This window comes from Callionymus lyra, chromosome 13 (assembly GCF_982586985.1).
Source record: "Callionymus lyra chromosome 13, fCalLyr1.hap1.1, whole genome shotgun sequence".
Classification (NCBI taxonomy): Eukaryota; Metazoa; Chordata; class Actinopteri; order Syngnathiformes; family Callionymidae; genus Callionymus; species Callionymus lyra.
The window spans coordinates 3,279,587-3,304,586 of NC_141830.1; the positions used below are offsets into that span (position 1 = coordinate 3,279,587).

Below are 25,000 nucleotides of genomic sequence, written 5' to 3' on the forward strand. Positions count from 1 at the left end.
AAAATACTTTAATATTTTTTAATCCATAAGTTCAATTCATTTAAATTCAACATAAAAGTATTAACTATTAATAACATTTGATATTGACTTTAATCATTAAAAAATCTATTAATTACATCATTATATTATACAGTTTTAGATTATTTCAAATTCAAAATACTTTAATATTTTTTAATCCATAAGTTCAATTCATTTAAATTCAACATAAAAGTATTAACTATTAATATCATTTGATATTGACTTTAATCATTAAAAAAAAATATTAATTACATCATTATATTATACAGTTTTAGATTATTTCAAATTCAAAATACTTTAATATTTTTTAATCCATAAATTCAATTCATTTAAATTCAACATAAAAGTATTAACTATTAATATCATTTGATATTGACTTTAATCATTAAAAAATATATTAATTACATCATTATATTATACAGTTTTAGATGATTTCAAATTCAAAATACTTTAATATTTTTTAATCCATAAATTCAATTCATTTCAATTAAACATAAAAGTATTAACTATTAATATCATTTGATATTGACTTTAATCATTAAAAAATATATTAATTACATCATTATATTATACAGTTTTAGATGATTTCAAATTCAAAATACTTTAATATTTTTTAATCCATAAGTTCAATTCATTTAAATTCAACATAAAAGTATTAACTATTAATAACATTTGATATTGACTTTAATCATTAAAAAAATATATTAATTACATCATTATATTATACAGTTTTAGATTATTTCAAATTCAAAATACTTTAATATTTTTTAATCCATAAATTCAATTCATTTAAATTCAACATAAAAGTATTAACTATTAATATCATTTGATATTGACTTTAATCATTAAAAACATATATTAATTACATCATTATATTATACAGTTTTAGATTATTTCAAATTCAAAATACTTTAATATTTTTTAATCCATAAGTTCAATTCAATTAAATTCAACATAAAAGAGTTAAAAGTTATTTGAGTAAATCGTGGCGAAACTATTAATATCATTTGATATTGACTTTAATCATTAAAAAATATATTAATTACATCATTATATTATACAGTTTTAGATTATTTCAAATTCAAAATACTTTAATATTTTTTAATCCATAAGTTCAATTCATTTAAATTCAACATAAAGGAATTAACTATTAATAACATTTGATATTGACTTTAATCATTAAAAAATCTATTAATCACTTTATTTTTTAATAAATACAGTTGGAAAAATATTGTTTTTCTTTCGAAATATACCATTTTTTTACGTCATTATTATTATGAAAACTAAGATTTTCAATATATAGACATTATTTCATTAAAAAAATCTATTAATTACATCATTATATTATACAGTTTTAGATTATTTCAAATTCAAAATACTTTAATATTTTTTAATCCATAAATTCAATTCATTTAAATTCAACATAAAAGTATTAACTATTAATAACATTTGATATTGACTTTAATCATTAAAAAATATATTAATTACATCATTATATTATACAGTTTTAGATTATTTCAAATTCAAAATACTTTAATATTTTTTAATCCATAAATTCAATTCATTTAAATTCAACATAAAAGTATTAACTATTAATAACATTTGATATTGACTTTAATCATTAAAAAATCTATTAATTACATCATTATATTATACAGTTTTAGATTATTTCAAATTCAAAATACTTTAATATTTTTTAATCCATAAATTCAATTCATTTAAATTCAACATAAAAGTATTAACTATTAATAACGTTTGATATTGACTTTAATCATTAAAAAATCTATTAATTACATCATTATATTATACAGTTTTAGATGATTTCAAATTCAAAATACTTTAATATTTTTTAATCCATAAATTCAATTCATTTAAATTCAACATAAAAGTATTAACTATTAATAACGTTTGATATTGACTTTAATCATTAAAAAATCTATTAATCACTTTATTTTTTAATAAATACAGTTGGAAAAATATTGTTTTTCTTTCGAAATATACCATTTTTTTTATGTCATTATTATTATGAAAACTACGATTTTCAATATATAGACATTATTTCATTAAAAAAATCTATTAATTACATCATTATATTATACAGTTTTAGATTATTTCAAATTCAAAATACTTTAATATTTTTTAATCCATAAATTCAATTCATTTAAATTCAACATAAAAGTATTAACTATTAATAACATTTGATATTGACTTTAATCATTAAAAAATATATTAATTACATCATTATATTATACAGTTTTAGATTATTTCAAATTCAAAATACTTTAATATTTTTTAATCCATAAGTTCAATTCATTTAAATTCAACATAAAAGTATTAACTATTAATAACATTTGATATTGACTTTAATCATTAAAAAAATCTATTAATTACATCATTATATTATACAGTTTTAGATTATTTCAAATTCAAAATACTTTAATATTTTTTAATCCATAAGTTCAATTCATTTAAATTCAACATAAAAGTATTAACTATTAATAACATTTGACTTTAATCATTAAAAAATCTATTAATCACTTTATTTTTAAATAAAAACAGTTGGAAAAATAATGTTTTTCTTTCGAAATATACCATTTTTTTATGTCATTATTATTATGAAAACTACGATTTTCAATATATAAACATTATTTCTATAAAAATAAAAATAAAATATAATCTAATCTAATATTCGGTCAGTGTTTCAATTAAAAAACTGCCGAGTCATCAGTCGTCCCTCTTTGCCTGCAACTCTCTTGTCGTCCACCAGGGAACCCGGGTCGTGGGCCCTGGAGCGAGCCAAGCAGAACGTGCTGGAGAACTACCTCCTGGTGGGCGTCCTGGAGGAGCTGGAGGACGTTCTGCGTCTCCTGGAGCGGCTGCTGCCGCACTACTTCACCGGCGTCCTGGACATCTACAAGAGTCCCGGTAGGTCCCGAGGCCGAGCCCCCCCCCCCCCCCCCCTCTGGTGCGGCGCTGACCCTGAACTGTGCTCCTCAGACTACAAGAAGATGGGCAACATGACGGGCACCGTGCGCAAACACACGCCCACCCTGGAGGCCCTGCAGGTCCTCTACCACCGCATGCGCTACGAGTACCAGTTCTACAACTTCATCCGGGACCAGTTCCACCTGACCAAGAAGAAGATCGGGCTGAAGTCCACCACGCCGCCGCCCGTCTACTCGCCCGCCTTCCTGCAGGAGCTGTCCCGGAGGACGCCGGAGCCCCTGGACGAGGACGAGGAGCTGGACGCCGACCTGGAGGACGCCAACAGCTGGCTGGTCCGACCCTGACGCGGACCCACGGCCCGGAAGGTCCTCCTGGAGCTGGACGCCGACCTGGAGGACGCCAACAGCTGGCTGGTCCGACCCTGACCCGGACCCACGGCCCCCCGAGGTCCTCCTGGAGCTGGACGCCGACCTGGAGGACGCCAACAGCTGGCTGGTCCGACCCTGACCCGGACCCACGGCCCCCCGAGGTCCTCCTGGAGCTGGGGGCGCCGCGCGAGCTCTTTATGAATTCAGAGAATTCACGAGCGAAAAAAAAAAAACCCGTCTTCCGAGGGAACCAAAGTCCTGAAGGTCCGGACATGGATCCGCTCGTAGGTCCTCGGACCGTCTTAAGCTAACAGACACTTGAGGCCGGTTTTAATTTATTCTTTTCTATTCGTTTGCATTCCAGGTGTTTCTCAGGAAGGACAACGTGTTTTTGAATCTGTTGTTGGTTTTTTTTTGTTTTTTTAATTCCAAAACTTTCAACGGGTTCAAAGTTCAGTGAATCTCAGAGTCCACAATAAACGTCCTCCAACGTCTCGTCGTGTTTCTACTATCAATATGTATCAAAGATGAAGTATACTCGAGTACAGAATTAAATTTGCTACAAAAGTACTGAATACTGAACTATAATATTCACATGCGTCCACTAGATGGCGTGATATCGTGTATGAAAAATACTATAAAAGTATTTTAAGGCGGTTGACGCCTAAAAGAAACAACATTCGGGAAATGATGGTAGTTTATTTAATTATGTTCTTGTACTTGTACAACTTTTATTCAGTTGCATGTATTTTTCATATATAAAATAGTTCAGATCAGAGTCAAAAGTATTTTTATTTAGTTCTTTAAACAACAACAACAACACAAAAGGCTCTTTCGTTTCACACTTTGTTGATTCATGAATGACAAACGGTAGCAAAATACACAATTTTACTTCAAAACCCAAGAATACAAAAGTACTTTCCTGCAGGTGTGTTGTCCTGTGACTGAACAGGTGAATCTGAACTTTGGTCCGAACCTTCTGACGCGACGCACGACAGTTGATTGACAGTTTTTTTCCCGAACAAATTGAAAAATCAAATTAAGACTGAAAAACCAAAACATGTGTAAACAGTTTTCTTTCACGGCTCTTGTGTGTCAGTGTTTGCATGTGTGTGTGCGCAGCTTTCCAGGGTGTCCATACTAGTCTAAAGAGGGTTCAAAGGTCAGTCTGTAGTTTGTAAACATGAAGCTCGTGTTTCAATCCCGACACAACAGGACGTTTCGCTCCTCGACCCCGAGAGGTCGCTCGCGGATGAAGGTCAGAGGTCGTGACCCTCAGGCCTCGCTCGGCGCCCGCTTCATCTCCACGCCGTCGTCGTCGTCGGCGGCGGCGACGCCCTTCTTGACCGGAGCCCGACCCAGAGCGTCCGCCTCCTCCATGGTGGTGGTCAGGGGCTGACCCAGGGTCTCGGGCAGCAGCAGGGTCAGCACGCCGATGACGAACGCCAGGATGCCCACGATGAGCTGCCGGCGAGAGAGAAAACGCCGAGGGGGCGTTTATTTGACGAGCGAGCTGCAGTACACGGCCCTCGCTCACGAGGGGGCGGCAGAGAGCTGCAGACCGTACCTGAGGAAGGTAGGTCCAGACGTCGGTCAGGTAGACGCAGAAGGGGGCGACCACGCTGCCCACGCGGCACATCATGCTGCCACTGCCCACTGCCAGGGACCTGGAGCAGGAGAAGGAGTCGGACGCTGGGAGGAGGACGATGGGCGAACGGGGCTCACCTGATGATGGTGGGGTACAGCTCGCAGGTGTACAGGTAGATGAGGCCGAAAGCGATGGCGATGGCGAACTTTCCCGTCATGCTGAGGACGATGGAGAGAATCCTGATGTCCTGCGCGAGACATCGACACACTTTCATCTCTGGATCTCAACACTTATAAATATCTCGTCTGAACAGGAAGTGAAATCCTGCAAGGGTTCATGGGAAATTCCGAGAACAGGATGAAGGGTCGGAAGGAAGACGTGATAAGATTATCGAAAGATTAGCATTTTTTCTTAAAGACGGAAAACATGTATTTAACATTTTGAATGTTACGATCAATCGACCACTTGTTGAAGATGCGTTGTTATGCTAACACAGCTACATTGCTAATACCGTTCTTGAGTAGGAATCCTAGCACGCTAACACCGTTACCAACCACTCTGACTTTGAAACACTAACATAGCTAGGAAGCTTAATCTTACTAAGATATGATTAAGAACACCAGTTAAATTAAACTAGCATGCTAACATTCTAACATAGCCAACATCCGAACACAGCGTTTGGCTGATGCTAACACAGCTATACAGCTAACTAAACATCCTAGCAAAGCTGTGTGGCTAAAAGGCTAAATAAACTTACTAACATAGCTTGTCCATGGCTGATGCCAAAACAGCTAAATAGCTAACTATGGCTGATGCTAACTCAGCTAATTAAACTTACTAACATGGCTATATGGCTTATGCTAATACGGCTTAATTGCTTCTTAAACTAATGAATAGATAGATAGATGGCTAATGCTAACACAGCTCAATAGCTAACTAAACATACTAAAATAGCTATATGGGTGTAGCTAACACATGCTAGCCAAACATGCTAACATAGCAATTTAGGTGCCTTTATTAATTTATTCTGTACTGGCACCACAATAATCTATGTTACGTTAACAACACTGGCAAAGGTTTTCGATTATGTTTCATATTTGGCTGATGCTAACACAGCTTAAAAGCTTACTAAACGTACTAGCATAGCTATGTGGTCAACGCTTAAACAGCTAAATAGCCAACTAAACATCCTAGCATAGACATATGACTAAAGCTAACAGAGCTAATTAGCCAACTTAACATAATAGCATAGTTTTATGGCTTAAGCTATACATACTGACATAGCTATGTGGCTGATGCTAAAACAGCTAAAAGTTAACCAAAGACATAACACAGCTATTTGACTGAAGCTAAAACAGCTAAATAGCTAAGTAAATATAGTAACATAGTTTTATGGATTATGCTCAAAAAGCTCAATAGCTAACTAAACATGCTAGCATAGATTTATGGATGATGCTTACACAGCTAATTAAACTCACTAGCATAGCTATATGACTGAGTTTAAGAAAGCTTTATGGCTTATTTTATATAATAGCAAAGCTATATGGCTGATGCTAACACAGCTAAATAGCTAACTAAACATGCTAGCATAGATATATGACTGACGCTAACACAGCTTAATAGCTAACTAAATATAGTTACATAGTTGTATGGCTTATGCTCAAAAAGCTCAATAGCTAAAAAAACATGCTAGCATAGATATATGTTTGACGCTAACACAGCTAAATAGCTAACTTAACATTCTGGCATAGATATATGGCTGATGCTTACACGGCTAAATAGCTAACTAAACATGCTAGCATAGATTTATGACTGACGCTAACACAGCTAAATAGCTAACTAAACATGCTAGCATAGATTTATGACTGACGCTAACACACCTAAATAGCTAACTAAACATGCTAGCATAGATTTATGACTGACGCTAACACAGCTAAATAGCTAACTAAACATGCTAGAATAGATTTATGACTGACGCTAACGAAGCTAAATAGCTAACTAAACATGCTAGCATAGATTTATGACTGAAGCTAACGAAGCTAAATAGCTAACTAAACATGCTAGCATAGATTAATGACTGACGCTAACACAGCTCAATAGCTAACTAAACATGCTAGCATAGATTAAGGACAGACACTAACACAGCTCAATAGCTAACTAAACATGCTAGCATAGATTAATGACTGACACTAACACAGCTAAATAGCTAACTAAACATGCTAGCATAGATTTATGACTGACGCTAACACAGCTAAATAGCTAACTAAACATGCTAGCATAGATTAATGACAGACGCTAACACAGCTCAATAGCTAACTAAACATGCTAGCATAGATTAATGACTGACACTAACACAGCTAAATAGCTAACTAAACATGCTAGCATAGATTTATGACTGACGCTAACGCAGCTAAATAGCTAACTAAACATGCTAGCATAGATTTATGACTGAAGCTAACGAAGCTAAATAGCTAACTAAACATGCTAGCATAGATTTATGACTGACGCTAACACAGCTAAATAGCTAACTAAACATGCTAGCATAGATTTATGACTGACGCTAACACACCTAAATAGCTAACTAAACATGCTAGCATAGATTTATGACTGACGCTAACACAGCTAAATAGCTAACTAAACATGCTAGAATAGATTTATGACTGACGCTAACGAAGCTAAATAGCTAACTAAACATGCTAGCATAGATTTATGACTGAAGCTAACGAAGCTAAATAGCTAACTAAACATGCTAGCATAGATTAATGACTGACGCTAACACAGCTCAATAGCTAACTAAACATGCTAGCATAGATTAAGGACAGACACTAACACAGCTCAATAGCTAACTAAACATGCTAGCATAGATTAATGACTGACACTAACACAGCTAAATAGCTAACTAAACATGCTAGCATAGATTTATGACTGACGCTAACACAGCTAAATAGCTAACTAAACATGCTAGCATAGATTAATGACAGACGCTAACACAGCTCAATAGCTAACTAAACATGCTAGCATAGATTAATGACTGACACTAACACAGCTAAATAGCTAACTAAACATGCTAGCATAGATTTATGACTGACGCTAACGCAGCTAAATAGCTAACTAAACATGCTAGCATAGATTTATGACTGAAGCTAACGAAGCTAAATAGCTAACTAAACATGCTAGCATAGATTAATGACTGACGCTAACACAGCTCAATAGCTAACTAAACATGCTAGCATAGATTAAGGACAGACACTAACACAGCTCAATAGCTAACTTAACATGCTAGCATAGATTTATGACTGACGCTAACACAGCTAAATAGCTAACTAAACATGCTAGCATAGATTAATGACAGACGCTAACACAGCTCAATAGCTAACTAAACATGCTAGCATAGATTAATAACTGACACTAACACAGCTAAATAGCTAACTGAACATGCTAGCATAGATTAATGACAGACGCTAACACAGCTAAATAGCTAACTAAACATGCTAGCATAGATTAATGACAGACGCTAACACAGCTCAATAGCTAACTAAACATGCTAGCATAGATTAATGACTGACACTAACACAGCTAAATAGCTAACTAAACATGCTAGCATAGATTTATGACTGACGCTAACACAGCTCAATAGCTAACTAAACATGCTAGCATAGATTAATAACTGACACTAACACAGCTAAATAGCTAACTAAACATGCTAGCATAGATAAATGACTGACACTAACACAGCTAAATAGCTAACTAAACATGCTAGCATAGATTAATGACTGACGCTAACGAAGCTAAATAGCTAACTAAACATGCTAGCATAGATTAATGACTGATGCTAACACAGCTCAATAGCTAACTAAACATGCTAGCATAGATTTATGACTGACGCTAACACAGCTAAATAGCTAACTAAACATGCTAGCATAGATTTAGGACTGACGCTAACACAGCTAAATAGCTAACTAAACATGCTAGCATAGATTAATGACTGACGCTAACGAAGCTAAATAGCTAACTAAACATGCTAGCATAGATTAATGACTGATGCTAACACAGCTCAATAGCTAACTAAACATGCTAGCATAGATTTATGACTGACGCTAACACAGCTAAATAGCTAACTAAACATGCTAGCATAGATTTAGGACTGACGCTAACACAGCTAAATAGCTAACTAAACATGCTAGCATAGATTAATGACTGACTCTAACACAGCTCAATAGCTAACTAAACATGCTAGCATAGATTAATAACTGACACTAACACAGCTAAATAGCTAACTAAACATGCTAGCATAGATTAATGACAGACGCTAACACAGCTCAATAGCTAACTAAACATGCTAGCATAGATTAATAACTGACACTAACACAGCTAAATAGCTAACTAAACATTATGATACTTAGTTATGTGGCTAATGCTTACGATATGCTCATATAGACAAAATACTTCAATAAACACAAACATAACTAATTGTTAGCGAAAGAAGAAATATTAACGAAGCTTCACAGTTGATGATGGTCAAATGTGTTTCTCTTCTACTGTTGTTACCGACGCAAGTGTGTTAAAGTACGTACTCCAGGAACCACGATGATGAGCATGCAGGCCACGCCGGCCAGCAGCAGCGCCGGAGCACACGTCTTCTTCCTGCCGATCCGGTCCATGGCGTAACAGCCCACCAGATAAGAGGGAAGTTCCACGGCACCTGGGACAGACGACAGCGCCCGGTCAGCGGATCTCGTGATAGTCTTGACACCAGGACGTTCTAGAACCTAAATAACTCCTGAACGTGCTGCTGTCTTCCCTGCTGGCCCTGACGTTACAAGAGTTCAATCACTAGTCAAGATTATTAAAAGCGTTCCTTCATGTCCCGCCGCTAATAAAGTCCAGGGTTTCCCCAGGAACCTCTGAGGCATTCCTAGGCCAGAAGACCCAGTCGGTCCAACATGACCCGAGTCTACCCCGAGGTCTCCTTCCAGTTGGATATTCCATCATCACCCGCAGAGGGACAAGTCCAGGAGACATTCTTGGAAGGTGTCCTCGCAACCTCAACTGCCTTCGCCTGAATGACTGGTCAGTGGAGTATCCAGAAGAACTCCTGACCATTAGTAGACTCAACATGATTTCTAAGACTTTAAGGCACACGTGTCAAACTGGTCCAGATAAGGACCGAGTCGGTGCAGGTTTTGGATCCAACCAGTCAAGCACATTATAGTTGAACCAATCAGGCGACTGAAGGAAGTAATCAATGAATTGTCAGTCAGGTGTTGCTTGTTTAAGCCGACACCTGATTGGTTAACTCATGTGTGCTTGACTTGGTTGGAACAAAAACCTGCACCGTCTCGGTCCTTTTCTGGACAGGTTGACTGCTTTAAGGCGATAATACCAATCAACGGTTCTATGTTCAGGGCACATAAAGCACGGTGCGGCTACCTAGCTTACTAAAGTCCCAAGACTTTTGAGGTCAGTAACCAACCAGAAACCATCAATAAGAAACTGGATTCTTGAGACATACTTAAGAGCACTTTATAGCACAAAATACACAATGCCTTACATTTAGATAGAATCCCAGAAGTGCAAAACAACTCACCAGCGAGGAAGAGGTTTACGTACTGGTTCCCTCCGAGGTTGACCGAGCCCAGTGAGAAGACGTAATACCCCAGACTGCCGATGAACCAGATGGCCCACACGGTGAGGGTCCTCCAGGCCATCCTCCATGTTCTGAACAGGTCTAGGATGGACTGCTTCTTCTCCACGGTCTGTGGCTGCGGGCAGGTCTCCTGCTCCAGCAGAGGAACTCCGTTTTGGGTCGAGGTCTCCAGGAGGTCTTCGGCCCTCAGCCGACACTCCAGCCCGTTGACCCGGGCGATGGTGTCCAGCAGGGTCTGAGTGTCCTGGAATCGTCCCTTGGCTATCAGGTAAAACGGCGTCTCGGGGAACTTCCAGCAGAAGAGCAGGAAGGGCGAGGTGCACAAGGAGAGGATGATCTGGTAGATCCACCACACCCTCACCAGGTAGCCCGTCAGCGCCACCACCATGATGCCGACTGCGAACGCAGCGTGGACGTGCATGGAGGTCCAGGTGCGAACCTTGATACCAGTGAACTCCGTCACGTAGACAAAGACCACCACCAGATAGCCACTGGAGACCTGGAACAAGAACATTTTAATGAAGTTGCGCTGTGACAAACTGTCCATCCAAGCCTCTAATGCAGGGGTCCCTGAACTTTCCCCTGAGGGCCACATAACTATTCCCTTCTATGATGTGTAGGTGAGTTTGTAACAGATGTTTCCACCAGACCTGCCAATAATATAGTCACAGTGTCAAGTCACAATCCCTGAGCCTGAGAAACCTGGATATTTGACAAAGACATGTCTCTACTTCAAAACTCCAAAAACGGTTTCCTTCAACTGAGAAAAATCTCTTAACTTGGTCAAATGTTGTCACAACACGATCTGGATCTTATAATCCATGCGTTTGTGTCGTTTACACTATTGTAACAGTTTGTTTCGTGACTAAACCAGAAGGATGTGTCTCGCCTGCAGTTCATACTAAACTCTGCAGCCAGAATTCTGAGCCGCTCTAGTAGAAGAACTCACATTTCTCCTTCAAACTCTTCACTGGCTGCCAGTTTCTTTCAGGATTATTTTAAAATTCTAGTTCTTACTTTCAGATCTATTCATGGTCAGACCTTCATGATCTGATCCAGACTTACACCCCAGCTCAGGCTCTGAGGTCTGTGGATCAGAATCTACTCATGGTTCCTGAACTTCCGCACCAGAGGAGAGAAATCCTTCCAGACTGTTGCTCCTAAGCTTTGGAACCATCTCTGTGTTTGATGATCTACTGACTCCTTCAAGAAACATCTGTGTTTGATGATCTACTGACTCCTTCAAGAAACATCTGTGTTTGATGATCTACTGACTCCTTCAAGAAACATCTGTGTTTGATGATCTACTGACTCCTTCAAGAAACATCTGTGTTTGATGATCTACTGACTCCTTCAAGAAACATCTGTGTTTGATGATCTACTGACTCCTTCAAGAAACATCTGTGTTTGATGATCTACTGACTCCTTCAAGAAACATCTGTGTCTGATGATCTACTGACTCCTTCAAGAAACATCTGTGTGTTTGATGATCTACTGACTCCTTCAAGAAACATCTGTGTTTGATGATCTACTGACTCCTTCAAGAAACATCTGTGTGTTTGATGATCTACTGACTCCTTCAAGAAACATCTGTGTTTGATGATCTACTGACTCCTTCAAGAAACATCTGTGTTTGATGATCTACTGACGCCTTCAAGAAACATCTGTGTTTGATGATCTACTGACTCCTTCAAGAAACATCTGTGTTTGATGATCTACTGACTCCTTCAAGAAACATCTGTGTTTGATGATCTACTGACTCCTTCAAGAAACATCTGTGTTTGATGATCTACTGACTCCTTCAAGAAACATCTGTGTTTGATGATCTACTGACTCCTTCAAGAAACATCTGTGTTTGATGATCTACTGACTCCTTCAAGAAACATCTGTGTTTGATGATCTACTGACTCCTTCAAGAAACATCTGTGTTTGATGATCTACTGACGCCTTCAAGAAACATCTGTGTTTGATGATCTACTGACTCCTTCAAGAAACATCTGTGTTTGATGATCTACTGACTCCTTCAAGAAACATCTGTGTTTGATGATCTACTGACTCCTTCAAGAAACATCTGTGTTTGATGATCTACTGACTCCTTCAAGAAACATCTGTGTTTGATGATCTACTGACTCCTTCAAGAAACATCTGTGTTTGATGATCTACTGACTCCATCAAGAAACATCTGTGTTTGATGATCTACTGACTCCATCAAGAAACATCTGTGTTTGATGATCTACTGACTCCTTCAAGAAACATCTGTGCTTAATGATCTACTGACTCCTTCAAGAAACATCTGTGCTTAATGATCTACTGACTCCTTCAAGAAACATCTGTGTTTGATGATCTACTGACTCCTTCAAGAAACATCTGTGTTTGATGATCTACCGACTCCTTCAAGAAACATCTGTGTTTGATGATCTACTGACTCCTTCAAGAAACATTTGTGTTTGATGATCTACTGACTCCTTCAAGAAACATCTGTGTTTGATGATCTACTGACTCCTTCAAGAAACATCTGTGTTTGATGATCTACTGAGTCCTTCAAGAAACATCTGTGTTTGATGATCTACTGAGTCCTTCAAGAAACATCTGTGTTTGATGATCTACTGACTCCTTCAAGAAACATCTGTGTTTGATGATCTACTGACTCCTTCAAGAAACATCTGTGCTTAATGATCTACTGACTCCTTCAAGAAACATCTGTGCTTAATGATCTACTGACTCCTTCAAGAAACATCTGTGTTTGATGATCTACTGACTCCTTCAAGAAACATCTGTGTTTGATGATCTACTGACTCCTTCAAGAAACATCTGTGTTTGATGATCTACTGACTCCTTCAAGAAACATCTGTGTTTGATGATCTACTGACTCCTTCAAGAAACATCTGTGTTTGATGATCTACTGACTCCTTCAAGAAACATCTGTGTTTGATGATCTACTGACTCCTTCAAGAAACATCTGTGTTTGATGATCTACTGACTCCTTCAAGAAACATCTGTGTTTGATGATCTACTGACTCCTTCTAGAAACATCTATGTTTGATGATCTACTGACTCCTTCTAGAAACATCTGTGTTTGATGATCTACTGACTCCTTCAAGAAACATCTGTGTTTGATGATCTACTGACTCCTTCAAGAAACATCTGTGTTTGATGATCTACTGACTCCTTCAAGAAACATCTGTGTTTGATGATCTACTGACTCCTTCAAGAAACATCTGTGTTTGATGATCTACTGACTCCTTCAAGAAACATCTGTGTTTGATGATCTACTGACTCCTTCAAGAAACATCTGTGTTTGATGATCTACTGACTCCTTCAAGAAACATCTGTGTTTGATGATCTACTGACTCCTTCAAGAATCATCTGTGTTTGATGATCCACTGACTCCTTCAAGAAACATGTGTGTTTGATGATCTACTGACTCCTTCAAGAAACATCTGTGTTTGATGATCTACTGACTCCTTCAAGAAACATCTGTGTTTGATGATCTACTGACTCCTTCAAGAAACATCTGTGTTTGATGATCTACTGACTCCTTCAAGAAACATCTGTGTTTGATGATCTACTGACTCCTTCGAGAAACATCTGTGCTTGATGATCTACTGACTCCTTCAAGAAACATCTGTGTTTGATGATCTACTGACTCCTTCAAGAAACATCTGTGCTTGATGATCTACTGACTCCTTCAAGAAACATCTGTGCTTGATGATCTACTGACTCCTTCAAGAAACATCTGTGTTTGATGATCTACTGACTCCTTCAAGAAACATCTGTGTTTGATGATCTACTGACTCCTTCAAGAAACATCTGTTTTTGATGATCTACTGACTCCTTCAAGAAACATCTGTGTTTGATGATCTACTGACTCCTTCAAGAAACATCTGTGTTTGATGATCTACTGACTCCTTCAAGAAACATCTGTTTTTGATGATCTACTGACTCCTTCAAGAAACATGTGTGTTTGATGATCTACTGACTCCTTCAAGAAACATCTGTGTTTGATGATCTACTGACTCCTTCAAGAAACATTTGTGTTTGATGATCTACTGACTCCTTCAAGAAACATCTGTGTTTGATGATCTACTGACTCCTTCAAGAAACATCTGTGTTTGATGATCTACTGAGTCCTTCAAGAAACATCTGTGTTTGATGATCTACTGAGTCCTTCAAGAAACATCTGTGTTTGATGATCTACTGACTCCTTCAAGAAACATCTGTGTTTGATGATCTACTGACTCCTTCAAGAAACATCTGTGCTTAATGATCTACTGACTCCTTCAAGAAACATCTGTGCTTAATGATCTACTGACTCCTTCAAGAAACATCTGTGTTTGATGATCTACTGACTCCTTCAAGAAACATCTGTGTTTGATGATCTACTGACTCCTTCAAGAAACATCTGTGTTTGATGATCTACTGACTCCTTCAAGAAACATCTGTGTTTGATGATCTACTGACTCCTTCAAGAAACATCTGTGTTTGATGATCTACTGACTCCTTCAAGAAACATCTGTGTTTGATGATCTACTGACTCCTTCAAGAAACATCTGTGTTTGATGATCTACTGACTCCTTCAAGAAACATCTGTGTTTGATGATCTACTGACTCCTTCTAGAAACATCTATGTTTGATGATCTACTGACTCCTTCTAGAAACATCTGTGTTTGATGATCTACTGACTCCTTCAAGAAACATCTGTGTTTGATGATCTACTGAATCCTTCAAGAAACATCTGTGTTTGATGATCTACTGACTCCTTCAAGAAACATCTGTGTTTGATGATCTACTGACTCCTTCAAGAAACATCTGTGTTTGATGATCTACTGACTCCTTCAAGAAACATCTGTGTTTGATGATCTACTGACTCCTTCAAGAAACATCTGTGTTTGATGATCTACTGACTCCTTCAAGAAACATCTGTGTTTGATGATCTACTGACTCCTTCAAGAATCATCTGTGTTTGATGATCCACTGACTCCTTCAAGAAACATGTGTGTTTGATGATCTACTGACTCCTTCAAGAAACATCTGTGTTTGATGATCTACTGACTCCTTCAAGAAACATCTGTGTTTGATGATCTACTGACTCCTTCAAGAAACATCTGTGTTTGATGATCTACTGACTCCTTCAAGAAACATCTGTGTTTGATGATCTACTGACTCCTTCGAGAAACATCTGTGCTTGATGATCTACTGACTCCTTCAAGAAACATCTGTGTTTGATGATCTACTGACTCCTTCAAGAAACATCTGTGCTTGATGATCTACTGACTCCTTCAAGAAACATCTGTGCTTGATGATCTACTGACTCCTTCAAGAAACATCTGTGTTTGATGATCTACTGACTCCTTCAAGAAACATCTGTGTTTGATGATCTACTGACTCCTTCAAGAAACATCTGTTTTTGATGATCTACTGACTCCTTCAAGAAACATCTGTGTTTGATGATCTACTGACTCCTTCAAGAAACATCTGTGTTTGATGATCTACTGACTCCTTCAAGAAACATCTGTTTTTGATGATCTACTGACTCCTTCAAGAAACATGTGTGTTTGATGATCTACTGACTCCTTCAAGAAACATCTGTGTTTGATGATCTACTGACTCCTTCAAGAAACATCTGTGTTTGATGATCTACTGACTCCTTCAAGAAACTTCTGTGTTTGATGATCTACTGACTCCTTCAAGAAACATCTGTTTTTGATGATCTACTGACTCCTTCAAGAAACATCTGTGTTTGATGATCTACTGACTCCTTCAAGAAACATCTGTGTTTGATGATCTACTGACTCCTTCAAGAAACATCTGTGTTTGATGATCTACTGACTCCTTCAAGAAACATCTGTGTTTGATGATCTACTGACTCCTTCAAGAAACATCTGTGCTTGATGATCTACTGACTCCTTCAAGAAACATCTGTGTTTGATGATCTACTGACTCCTTCAAGAAACATCTGTGTTTGATGATCTACTGACTCCTTCAAGAAACATCTGTTTTTGATGATCTACTGACTCCTTCAAGAAACATCTGTGTTTGATGATCTACTGACTCCTTCAAGAAACATCTGTGTTTGATGATCTACTGACTCCTTCAAGAAACATCTGTTTTTGATGATCTACTGACTCCTTCAAGAAACATGTGTGTTTGATGATCTACTGACTCCTTCAAGAAACATCTGTGTTTGATGATCTACTGACTCCTTCAAGAAACATCTGTGTTTGATGATCTACTGACTCCTTCAAGAAACTTCTGTGTTTGATGATCTACTGACTCCTTCAAGAAACATCTGTTTTTGATGATCTACTGACTCCTTCAAGAAACATCTGTGTTTGATGATCTACTGACTCCTTCAAGAAACATCTGTGTTTGATGATCTACTGACTCCTTCAAGAAACATCTGTGTTTGATGATCTACTGACTCCTTGAAGAAACATCTGTGTTTGATGATCTACTGACTCCTTCAAGAAACATCTGTGTTTGATGATCTACTGACTCCTTCAAGAAACATCTGTGTTTGATGATCTACTGACTCCTTCGAGAAACATCTGTGTTTGATGATCTACTGACTCCTTCAAGAAACATCTGTGTTTGATGATCTACTGACTCCTTCAAGAAACATCTGTGTTTGATGATCTACTGACTCCTTCAAGAAACATCTGTGTTTGATGATCTACTGACTCCTTCAAGAAACGTCTGTGTTTGATGATCTACTGACTCCTTCAAGAAACATCTGTGTTTGATGATCTACTGACTCCTTCAAGAAACATCTGTGTTTGATGATCTACTGACTCCTTCAAGAAACATCTCAAGACACTTTTATTTGATTCTTTTCCTTGATTCTCTGAGACTCTTGTGTTTGTTATCAGTTTTATCTTGATCTTTAAAAGTATATATTTTATTGAGTATTATTTTGAAGTACTTTGTGACCCTGGTCTACAAAGTACTAATGACTACGTTAATATAAATAAACCCTACATTGTTAATCTTCCACTCGACGGCGTGAAGAGAGTCGCTCCTGCCAACAGCCGCCCGGAAACCTAAGACAGTAATGTGGGACACACCGAGGAAGACCACCTGTGACCCATATTTCACCAGGGGGTCCGAGGGGCGTTCACAGGCCTCAGGGTCCCGACGGCAGTTTGACAGGGAAGCGGGGTGAGTTAAGGTTGTTTGTGAAGCAACTTTCTAGACCAGGGTCACGGAGTGAAGACATGAAGACCCTCCAGACGAGGGGGGGGGGGTCCTCAGTGACACACAACAGCTGTAACTCTGGGAGAAGTTGGGGGGCATGGGGGGGACGGATCCGAGGGGAACAGGGAGGCGACTGTTCGGAGCCGAAACACTCCTGCGTCTGTTTTAACTAACTTTTGGTTTTCCTCGTCTAATCTCGGGTTCTGTCGTCTAAAAGTGGATCATCTCCGAGTAAAGGAGCTGAGCCAGAAGGAACACTGACCATGGCCAGCAGGAAGCGAAGCACCACGAACATGTAGTAGTTCCCGGAGAGAGCCACGGAGACGCCGACCACGAACTGACAGACGCTGGTGAACATGAGGATCCGCACCCGTCCGACCCTGAGAGACACGACGTTGGGATTAAAAAAAAACGAGATTTAAGTGACGCTGAAACTTGAGGTTCTGGTCAAAGTGACGACTTCCTGCCACACAAACAAAATCCAACATGATATTTTAATAGAAGTCGCGCTTTTTTGTCGCAAACATTTCAAAACGAAAAAACGTCTTCTTAATATAACGTAATAACGTGTTGATGCAGATCATTGTTACTATACTGTGACTAAATTAAACCAACAGAAGAAGAACCACCTGTTAGATTCAAGTGTAAGTATAGGTTTAATACACATGTTATTATTGTATTACTTCTCAAAACTATCTGCAATAAAATGAGCTAATTTACTACATGTAGTGAATGTTCTTCAAGACGCAGTAACTTCTCATCAGGACCATGTTTTACACTTTATTACTTTATAAAGTTGCTCTGAAATCTGGACGAACGAGAGGTTACGAGAGTCCATGATGACGTAATAATGGCTTCACTCCTCCTCCAGCTGTGATCACGCTTTGTTTATACAACGAGTCCCTTGGAGGTGGAGACCATTGATGACGCGCGGTGACAAACCTCCATGCTTGACCAATCACAGCAGAGTGGGTGTGGTTATGGTCAACGAGATTTTAATCTCCAGAAAAACAAAGTGTTTTCAGTGGGTGGAGCTTAAGATCATTTTCTAATTTTAATATTTAAATGAAAAGAGAGTTTTGTACAAACACACACTGATGATACAATAGAGTCACACATCACAACAACACACACTGATGATACAATAGAGTCACACATCACAACAACACACACTGATGATACAATAGAGTCACACATCACAACACACACACTGATGATACAATAGAGTCACACATCACAACAACACACACACACTGATGATACAATAGACTCAAACATCACAACAACACACACACACTGATGATAGAATAGAGTCACACAATACAACAAAACACACATTGATGATACAATAGAGTCACACATCACAACAACACACACACACTGATGATACAATAGACTCACACATCAAAACAACACACACACACTGATGATACAATAGAGTCACACATCACAACAACACACACACACTGATGATACAATAGAGTCACACATCACAACAACACACACACACTGATGATACAATAGAGTCACACATCACAACACACACACACTGATGATACAATAGAGTCACACATCACAACAACACACACTGATGATACAATAGAGTCACACATCACAACAACACACACACTCTGATGATACAATAGAGTCACACATCACAACATCACACACTGATGATAAAATAGAGTCACATATCACAACAACACACACTGATGATACAATAGAGTCACACATCACAACATCACACACTGATGATACAATAGAGTCACATATCACAACAACACACACTGATGATACAATAGAGTCACACATCACAACAACACACACTGATGATACAATAGAGTCACATATCACAACACACACACACTGATGATACAATAGAGTCACACATCACAACAACACACACACTGATGATACAATAGAGTCACACATCACAACAACACACACATTGATGATACAATAGAGTCACACATCACAACCACACACACATTGATGATACAATAGAGTCACACATCACAACAACACACACACACTGATGATACAATAGAGTCACACATCACAACAATACACACACACTGATGATACAATAAAGTCACACATCACAACAACACACAAACTGATAATACAATAGAGTCACACATCACAACAACACACACACTGATGATACAATAGAGTCACACATCACAACAACACACACACTGATGATACAATAGAGTCACACATCACAACACACACACACTGATGATACAATAGAGTCACACATCACAACAACACACACACACTGATGATACAATAGAGTCACACATCACAACAACACACACACACTGATGATACAATAGAGTCACACATCACAACAACACACACACTGATGATACAATAGAGTCACACATCACAACAACACACACACTGATGATACAATAGAGTCACACATCACAACAACACACACACACTGATGATACAATAGAGTCACACATCACACGGACCAGCTTGAAGGACCAGATCTGCTCTAGACTTACAGTGGACTGTGTTCTCTCTGCTAATGAAGATCTCTGAGGAGACATGTTGGACCAACAACCCAAAGAGACTTCATTCAAGTCCCTTCTTTCCTGTTTTTGGAGTTTGTTGGTCAATCTTTCGATGATAACATTAAAACATTTGAAATCAAATATTTTCTTTCATTCTTAGTGTTGGTCAGAGATGATCCGGTAGTTTCACTAGTCAACCATAATACTAGTGACTCATAGTACGCCAGGATTACGTTTCAACATGGCCACCGTCGGTCCAATTGCGTTTTTCTTTGGACGTCAAAGTTTCCAGTCGGAATGTTACACACAGTCAATTTGTTTGCTCTGAGAGGCTGATAGGTTTGTGTATCTCACAGCAGAGTCAATCATTACAGCGTCAAGATAAGCGAGGGCAGGTTTTGGGGCGATTTTTACGAAAAGTGGGTCAGAGTGGAAAATAAATCCTACGAGCAAAGTTTGAGGTTCGATCATTAGTTTCACAGCTTCTCGCTGGAACCACTGGTGACTCATCAGAAAAGACAATGAATGAAAAGCTTCACATACAGTGTGTGTCTCGAGCGTAGCCACTAGTGCGAGCATGATATTTAGCTTAGTGAAGCGCTAATTTATTATTCTTTTGTGTGTGATGTGTGACTCTATTATGTCATCAGTGTGTGTGTGTTGTTGTAATGTGTGACTCTATTGTATCATCAGTGTGTGTGTGTTGTTGTGATGTGTGACTCTATTGTATCATCAGTGTGTGTGTTGTTGTGATGTGTGACTCTATTGTATAATCAGTGTGTGTTGTTGTGATGTGTGACTCTATTGTATCATCAGTGTGTGTGTGTGTTGTTGTGATGTGTGACTCTATTGTATCATCAGTGTGTGTGTTGTGATGTGTGACTCTATTGTATCATCAGTGTGTGTTGTTGTGATGTGTGACTCTTTTGTATCATCAGTGTGTGTTGTTTTGATGTGTGACTCTTTTGTATCATCAGTGTGTGTGTGTTGTTGTGATGTGTGACTCTATTGTATCATCAGTGTGTGTGTTGTTGTGATGTGTGACTCTATTGTATCATCAGTGTGTGTGTTGTGATGTGTGACTCTATTGTATCATCAGTGTGTGTGTGTGTGTTGTTGTGATGTGTGACTCTATTGTATCATCAGTGTGTGTGTGTTGTTGTGATGTGGTACTCTATTGTATAATCAGTGTGTGTTGTTGTGATATGTGACTCTATTGTATCATCAGTGTGTGTGTGTTGTTGTGATGTGTGACTCTATTGTATCATCAGTGTGTGTGTTGTTGTGATGTGTGACTCTATTGTATCATCAGTGTGTGTGTTGTTGTTGTGTGACTCTATTGTATCATCAGTGTGTGTGTGTTGTTGTGATGTGTGACTCTATTGTATCATCAGTGTGTGTGTGTGAATTGTTGTGATTTGTGACTCTATTGTATCATCAGTGTGTGTGTGTTGTTGTTGTGATGTGTGACTCTATTGTATCATCAGTGTGTGTTGTTGTGATGTGTGATTCTATTGTATCATCAGTGTGTGTTGTTGTGATGTGTGACTCTTTTGTATCATCAGTGTGTGTGTGTTGTTGTGATGTGTGACTCTATTGTATCATCAGTGTGTGTGTGTTGTTGTGATGTGTGACTCTTTTGTATCATCAGTGTGTGTGTGTTGTTGTGATGTGTGACTCTATTGTATCATCAGTGTGTGTTGTTGTGATGTGTGACTCTATTGTATCATCAGTGTGTATGTGTGTTGTTGTGATGTGTGACTCTATTGTATCATCAGTGTGTATGTGTGTTGGTGTGATGTGTGACTCTATTGTATCATCAGTGTGTATGTGTGTTGTTGTGATGTGTGACTCTATTGTATCATCAGTGTGTGTTGTTGTGATGTGTGACTCTTTTGTATCATCAGTGTCTGTGTGTTGTTGTGATGTGTGACTCTGTTGTATCATCAGTGTGTGTTGTTGTGATGTGTGACTCTATTGTATCATCAGTGTGCGTTGTTGTGATGTGTGACTCTATTGTATCATCAGTGTGTATGTGTGTTGTTGTGATGTGTGACTCTATTGTATCATCAGTGTGTGTTGTTGTGATGTGTGACTCTATTGTATCATCAGTGTCTGTGTGTTGTTGTGATGTGTGACTCTATTGTATCATCAGTGTGTGTTGTTGTGATGTGTGACTCTATTGTATCATCAGTGTGTGTGTGTTGTTGTAAGGTGTGACTCTATTGTATCATCAGTGTGTGTGTGTTGTTGTGATGTGTGACTCTATTGTATCATCAGTGTGTGTGTGTGTTGTTGTGATGTGTGACTCTATTGTATCATCAGTGTGTGTGTGTTGTTGTGATGTGTGACTCTATTGTATCATCAGTGTGTATGTGTTGTTGTGATATGTGACTCTATTGTATCATCAGTGTGTGTGTGTTGTTGTGATGTGTGACTCTATTGTATCATCAGTGTGTGTGTGTTGTTGTGATGTGTGACTCTATTGTATCATCAGTGTGTGTGTGTTGTTGTGATATGTGACTCTATTGTATCATCAGTGTGTGTGTGTTGTTGTGATGTGTGACTCTATTGTATCATCAGTGTGTGTGTGTTGTTGTGATGTGTGACTCTATTGTATCATCAGTGTGTGTTGTTGTGATGTGTGACTCTATTGTATCATCAGTGTCTGTGTGTTGTTTTGATGTGTGACTCTTTTGTATCATCAGTGTGTGTGTGTTGTTGTGATGTGTGACTCTATTGTATCATCAGTGTGTGTGTGTTGTTGTGATGTGTGACCCTATTGTATCATCAGTGTGTGTGTGTTGTTGTGATATGTGACTCTATTGTATCATCAGTGTGTGTGTGTTGTTGTGATGTGTGACTCTATTGTATCATCAGTGTGTGTGTGTTGTTGTGATGTGTGACTCTATTGTATCATCAGTGTGTGTGTGTTGTTGTGATGTGTGACTCTATTGTAACATCAGTGTGTGTGTGTTGTTGTGATGTGTGACTCTATTGTATCATCAGTGTGTGTGTGTTGTTGTGGTGTGTGACTCTATTGTATCATCAGTGTGTGTTGTTGTGATGTGTGACTCTATTGTATCATCAGTGTGTGTTTGTACAAAACTCTCTTTTCATTTAAATATTAACATTAGAAAATGATCTTAAGCTCCGCCCACTGAAAACACTTTGTTGTTCTGGAGATGAAATCTTGTTGATCATAACCACACCCACTCTGCTGTGATTGGTCAAGCATGGAGGTTTGTCACCGCGCCTCATCAATGGTCTCCACCTCCAAGGGACTCGTTGTATAAACAAAGCGTGATCACAGCTGGAGGAGGAGTGAAGCCATTATTACGTCATCATGGACTCTCGTAACCTCTCGTTCGTCCAGATTTCAGAGCAACTTTATCAAGTAATGAGTGTAAAACTGTCAGGTTAAGAATGTGTCTGAAGACTGTGGACTTAAACAAAGAAGCGACTTCAAAGATTAGAATTGGTTGAAGTCACAACAAGTTTACTTGCAGGAGAGATGAATACAGAACCTTCCTATAGAACGTCCCTTAGAACTGTTTAGAAAGTCCATCGTTCTTGAGAAAAATGGTATGTTTTTGTAGCAAATGTGTTTCTTATTGGACTTGTGAGTTTCTACAGTTTGTCCCAAAGTCTTCAGTCTCCGACCTAAAGGTTGGTCTCAACTCACCTGTCGGCAACATCCCCGAACACCAGCGCCCCGATCAGAACCCCGAACATGAAGGTGGGCTGACACAACTTGGCCAACCACTCCCTCTCACACACCAGATCCCAGTCGGTCACGATGCTCTGGTACACCTCGCTGTGGTCGTACACAAAGTTCCCGGTGCAGGTCTCCACCGTGGTGCTGCCGTTGAAGAGGTAGGTGAGGTCCGGCGGGTCCAGGCGAAGGGCTCGCCGACAGCGACCCAGCTCCCACTGCTGACCCTCCGACGTCCGGACCACCAGGGGACCCGATCCGGGGGCGAAGAAGGGCAGGATCTCGTCTACCGTCGAACCCGAGAGGTTCCCGAACAGGACGTCGGTGATGTTGCCGGATATGTTGCACACAAAGTTGGGAGTTTCCACCAGGAAGACCGAGGCCAGGTAGTGGATCCCACAGGAGATGGACTGGAAGACCGCGGCGAAGTACAGACATGCCTGGAATCTGAGCAAAAACGATGGTTTATTGGCTTTTTTTTCTCACAATAATATTGTACGTAATATACGATATCGTTGTATACTCAGAGCTACAGGAACACAGATGTTCTTCAGAGACGTTCGTGTTTCTGTACTTGAATATACTTCAAAAATCTGATTCATGTTTTTTAAAAACTCGATCCAGAGGGAAAATATTTTAAGTTCGATCAGTACTTCTTTCTTTTGTTGGAGATTAAATACAACAAGTAATACTGAAATAAATACATGTATTTCAACATTTTAAACGCAATAATCAGAAGATATGAGAAAAAAATCAAACAAGATGATTGTATTTTCTGAAACATATAAATAAAATCTAGCATTTTAAACAAAATCAACCAAACTTTGACGACGATTCTCTGAAATCATCTGAATATTCTGACAGAAAAAAAACGGATTAAACGACGACGTTTGTTTATTTAAATGAAACAACAACAACAAAAAGTTACCTTTTAAAATGTCCAAGTTCGTCGAAAATTCTTTCCACCGTCATGTTCCGAGCGTGAGAAGTTGTGTTCGG

The 25,000-nt window shown here is 38.6% G+C and overlaps 2 protein-coding genes across 2 annotated transcripts in view; one reads left to right on the forward strand and one right to left on the reverse strand.

Annotated features, from left to right (window-relative positions):
* Positions 1-3,826, forward strand: part of LOC148066973 (uronyl 2-sulfotransferase-like) — a 102,667-nt gene extending 98,841 nt beyond the window's left edge. Inside the window, exons 7-8 of the mRNA XM_087805065.1 lie at positions 2,786-2,943; positions 3,016-3,826. Coding sequence (XP_087661191.1) covers positions 2,786-2,943; positions 3,016-3,308 — 451 coding nt within the window. The 3' untranslated portion in view covers positions 3,309-3,826. The remainder of the gene's footprint in view (positions 1-2,785; positions 2,944-3,015) is intronic.
* Positions 3,827-4,515: 689 nt separating this feature from the next.
* slc22a16 (solute carrier family 22 member 16) overlaps positions 4,516-25,000 on the reverse strand; it is a 20,505-nt gene continuing 20 nt past the window's right edge. The window contains exons 1-8 of the mRNA XM_087805063.1: positions 24,930-25,000; positions 23,972-24,448; positions 18,024-18,141; positions 10,508-11,066; positions 9,495-9,622; positions 5,058-5,167; positions 4,900-4,999; positions 4,516-4,796 (exon numbers count right to left, since the gene is read on the reverse strand). The exon at positions 24,930-25,000 is cut by the window's right edge and continues 20 nt beyond it. Coding sequence (XP_087661189.1) covers positions 4,608-4,796; positions 4,900-4,999; positions 5,058-5,167; positions 9,495-9,622; positions 10,508-11,066; positions 18,024-18,141; positions 23,972-24,448; positions 24,930-24,973 — 1,725 coding nt within the window. The 5' untranslated portion in view covers positions 24,974-25,000 and the 3' untranslated portion in view covers positions 4,516-4,607. The remainder of the gene's footprint in view (positions 4,797-4,899; positions 5,000-5,057; positions 5,168-9,494; positions 9,623-10,507; positions 11,067-18,023; positions 18,142-23,971; positions 24,449-24,929) is intronic.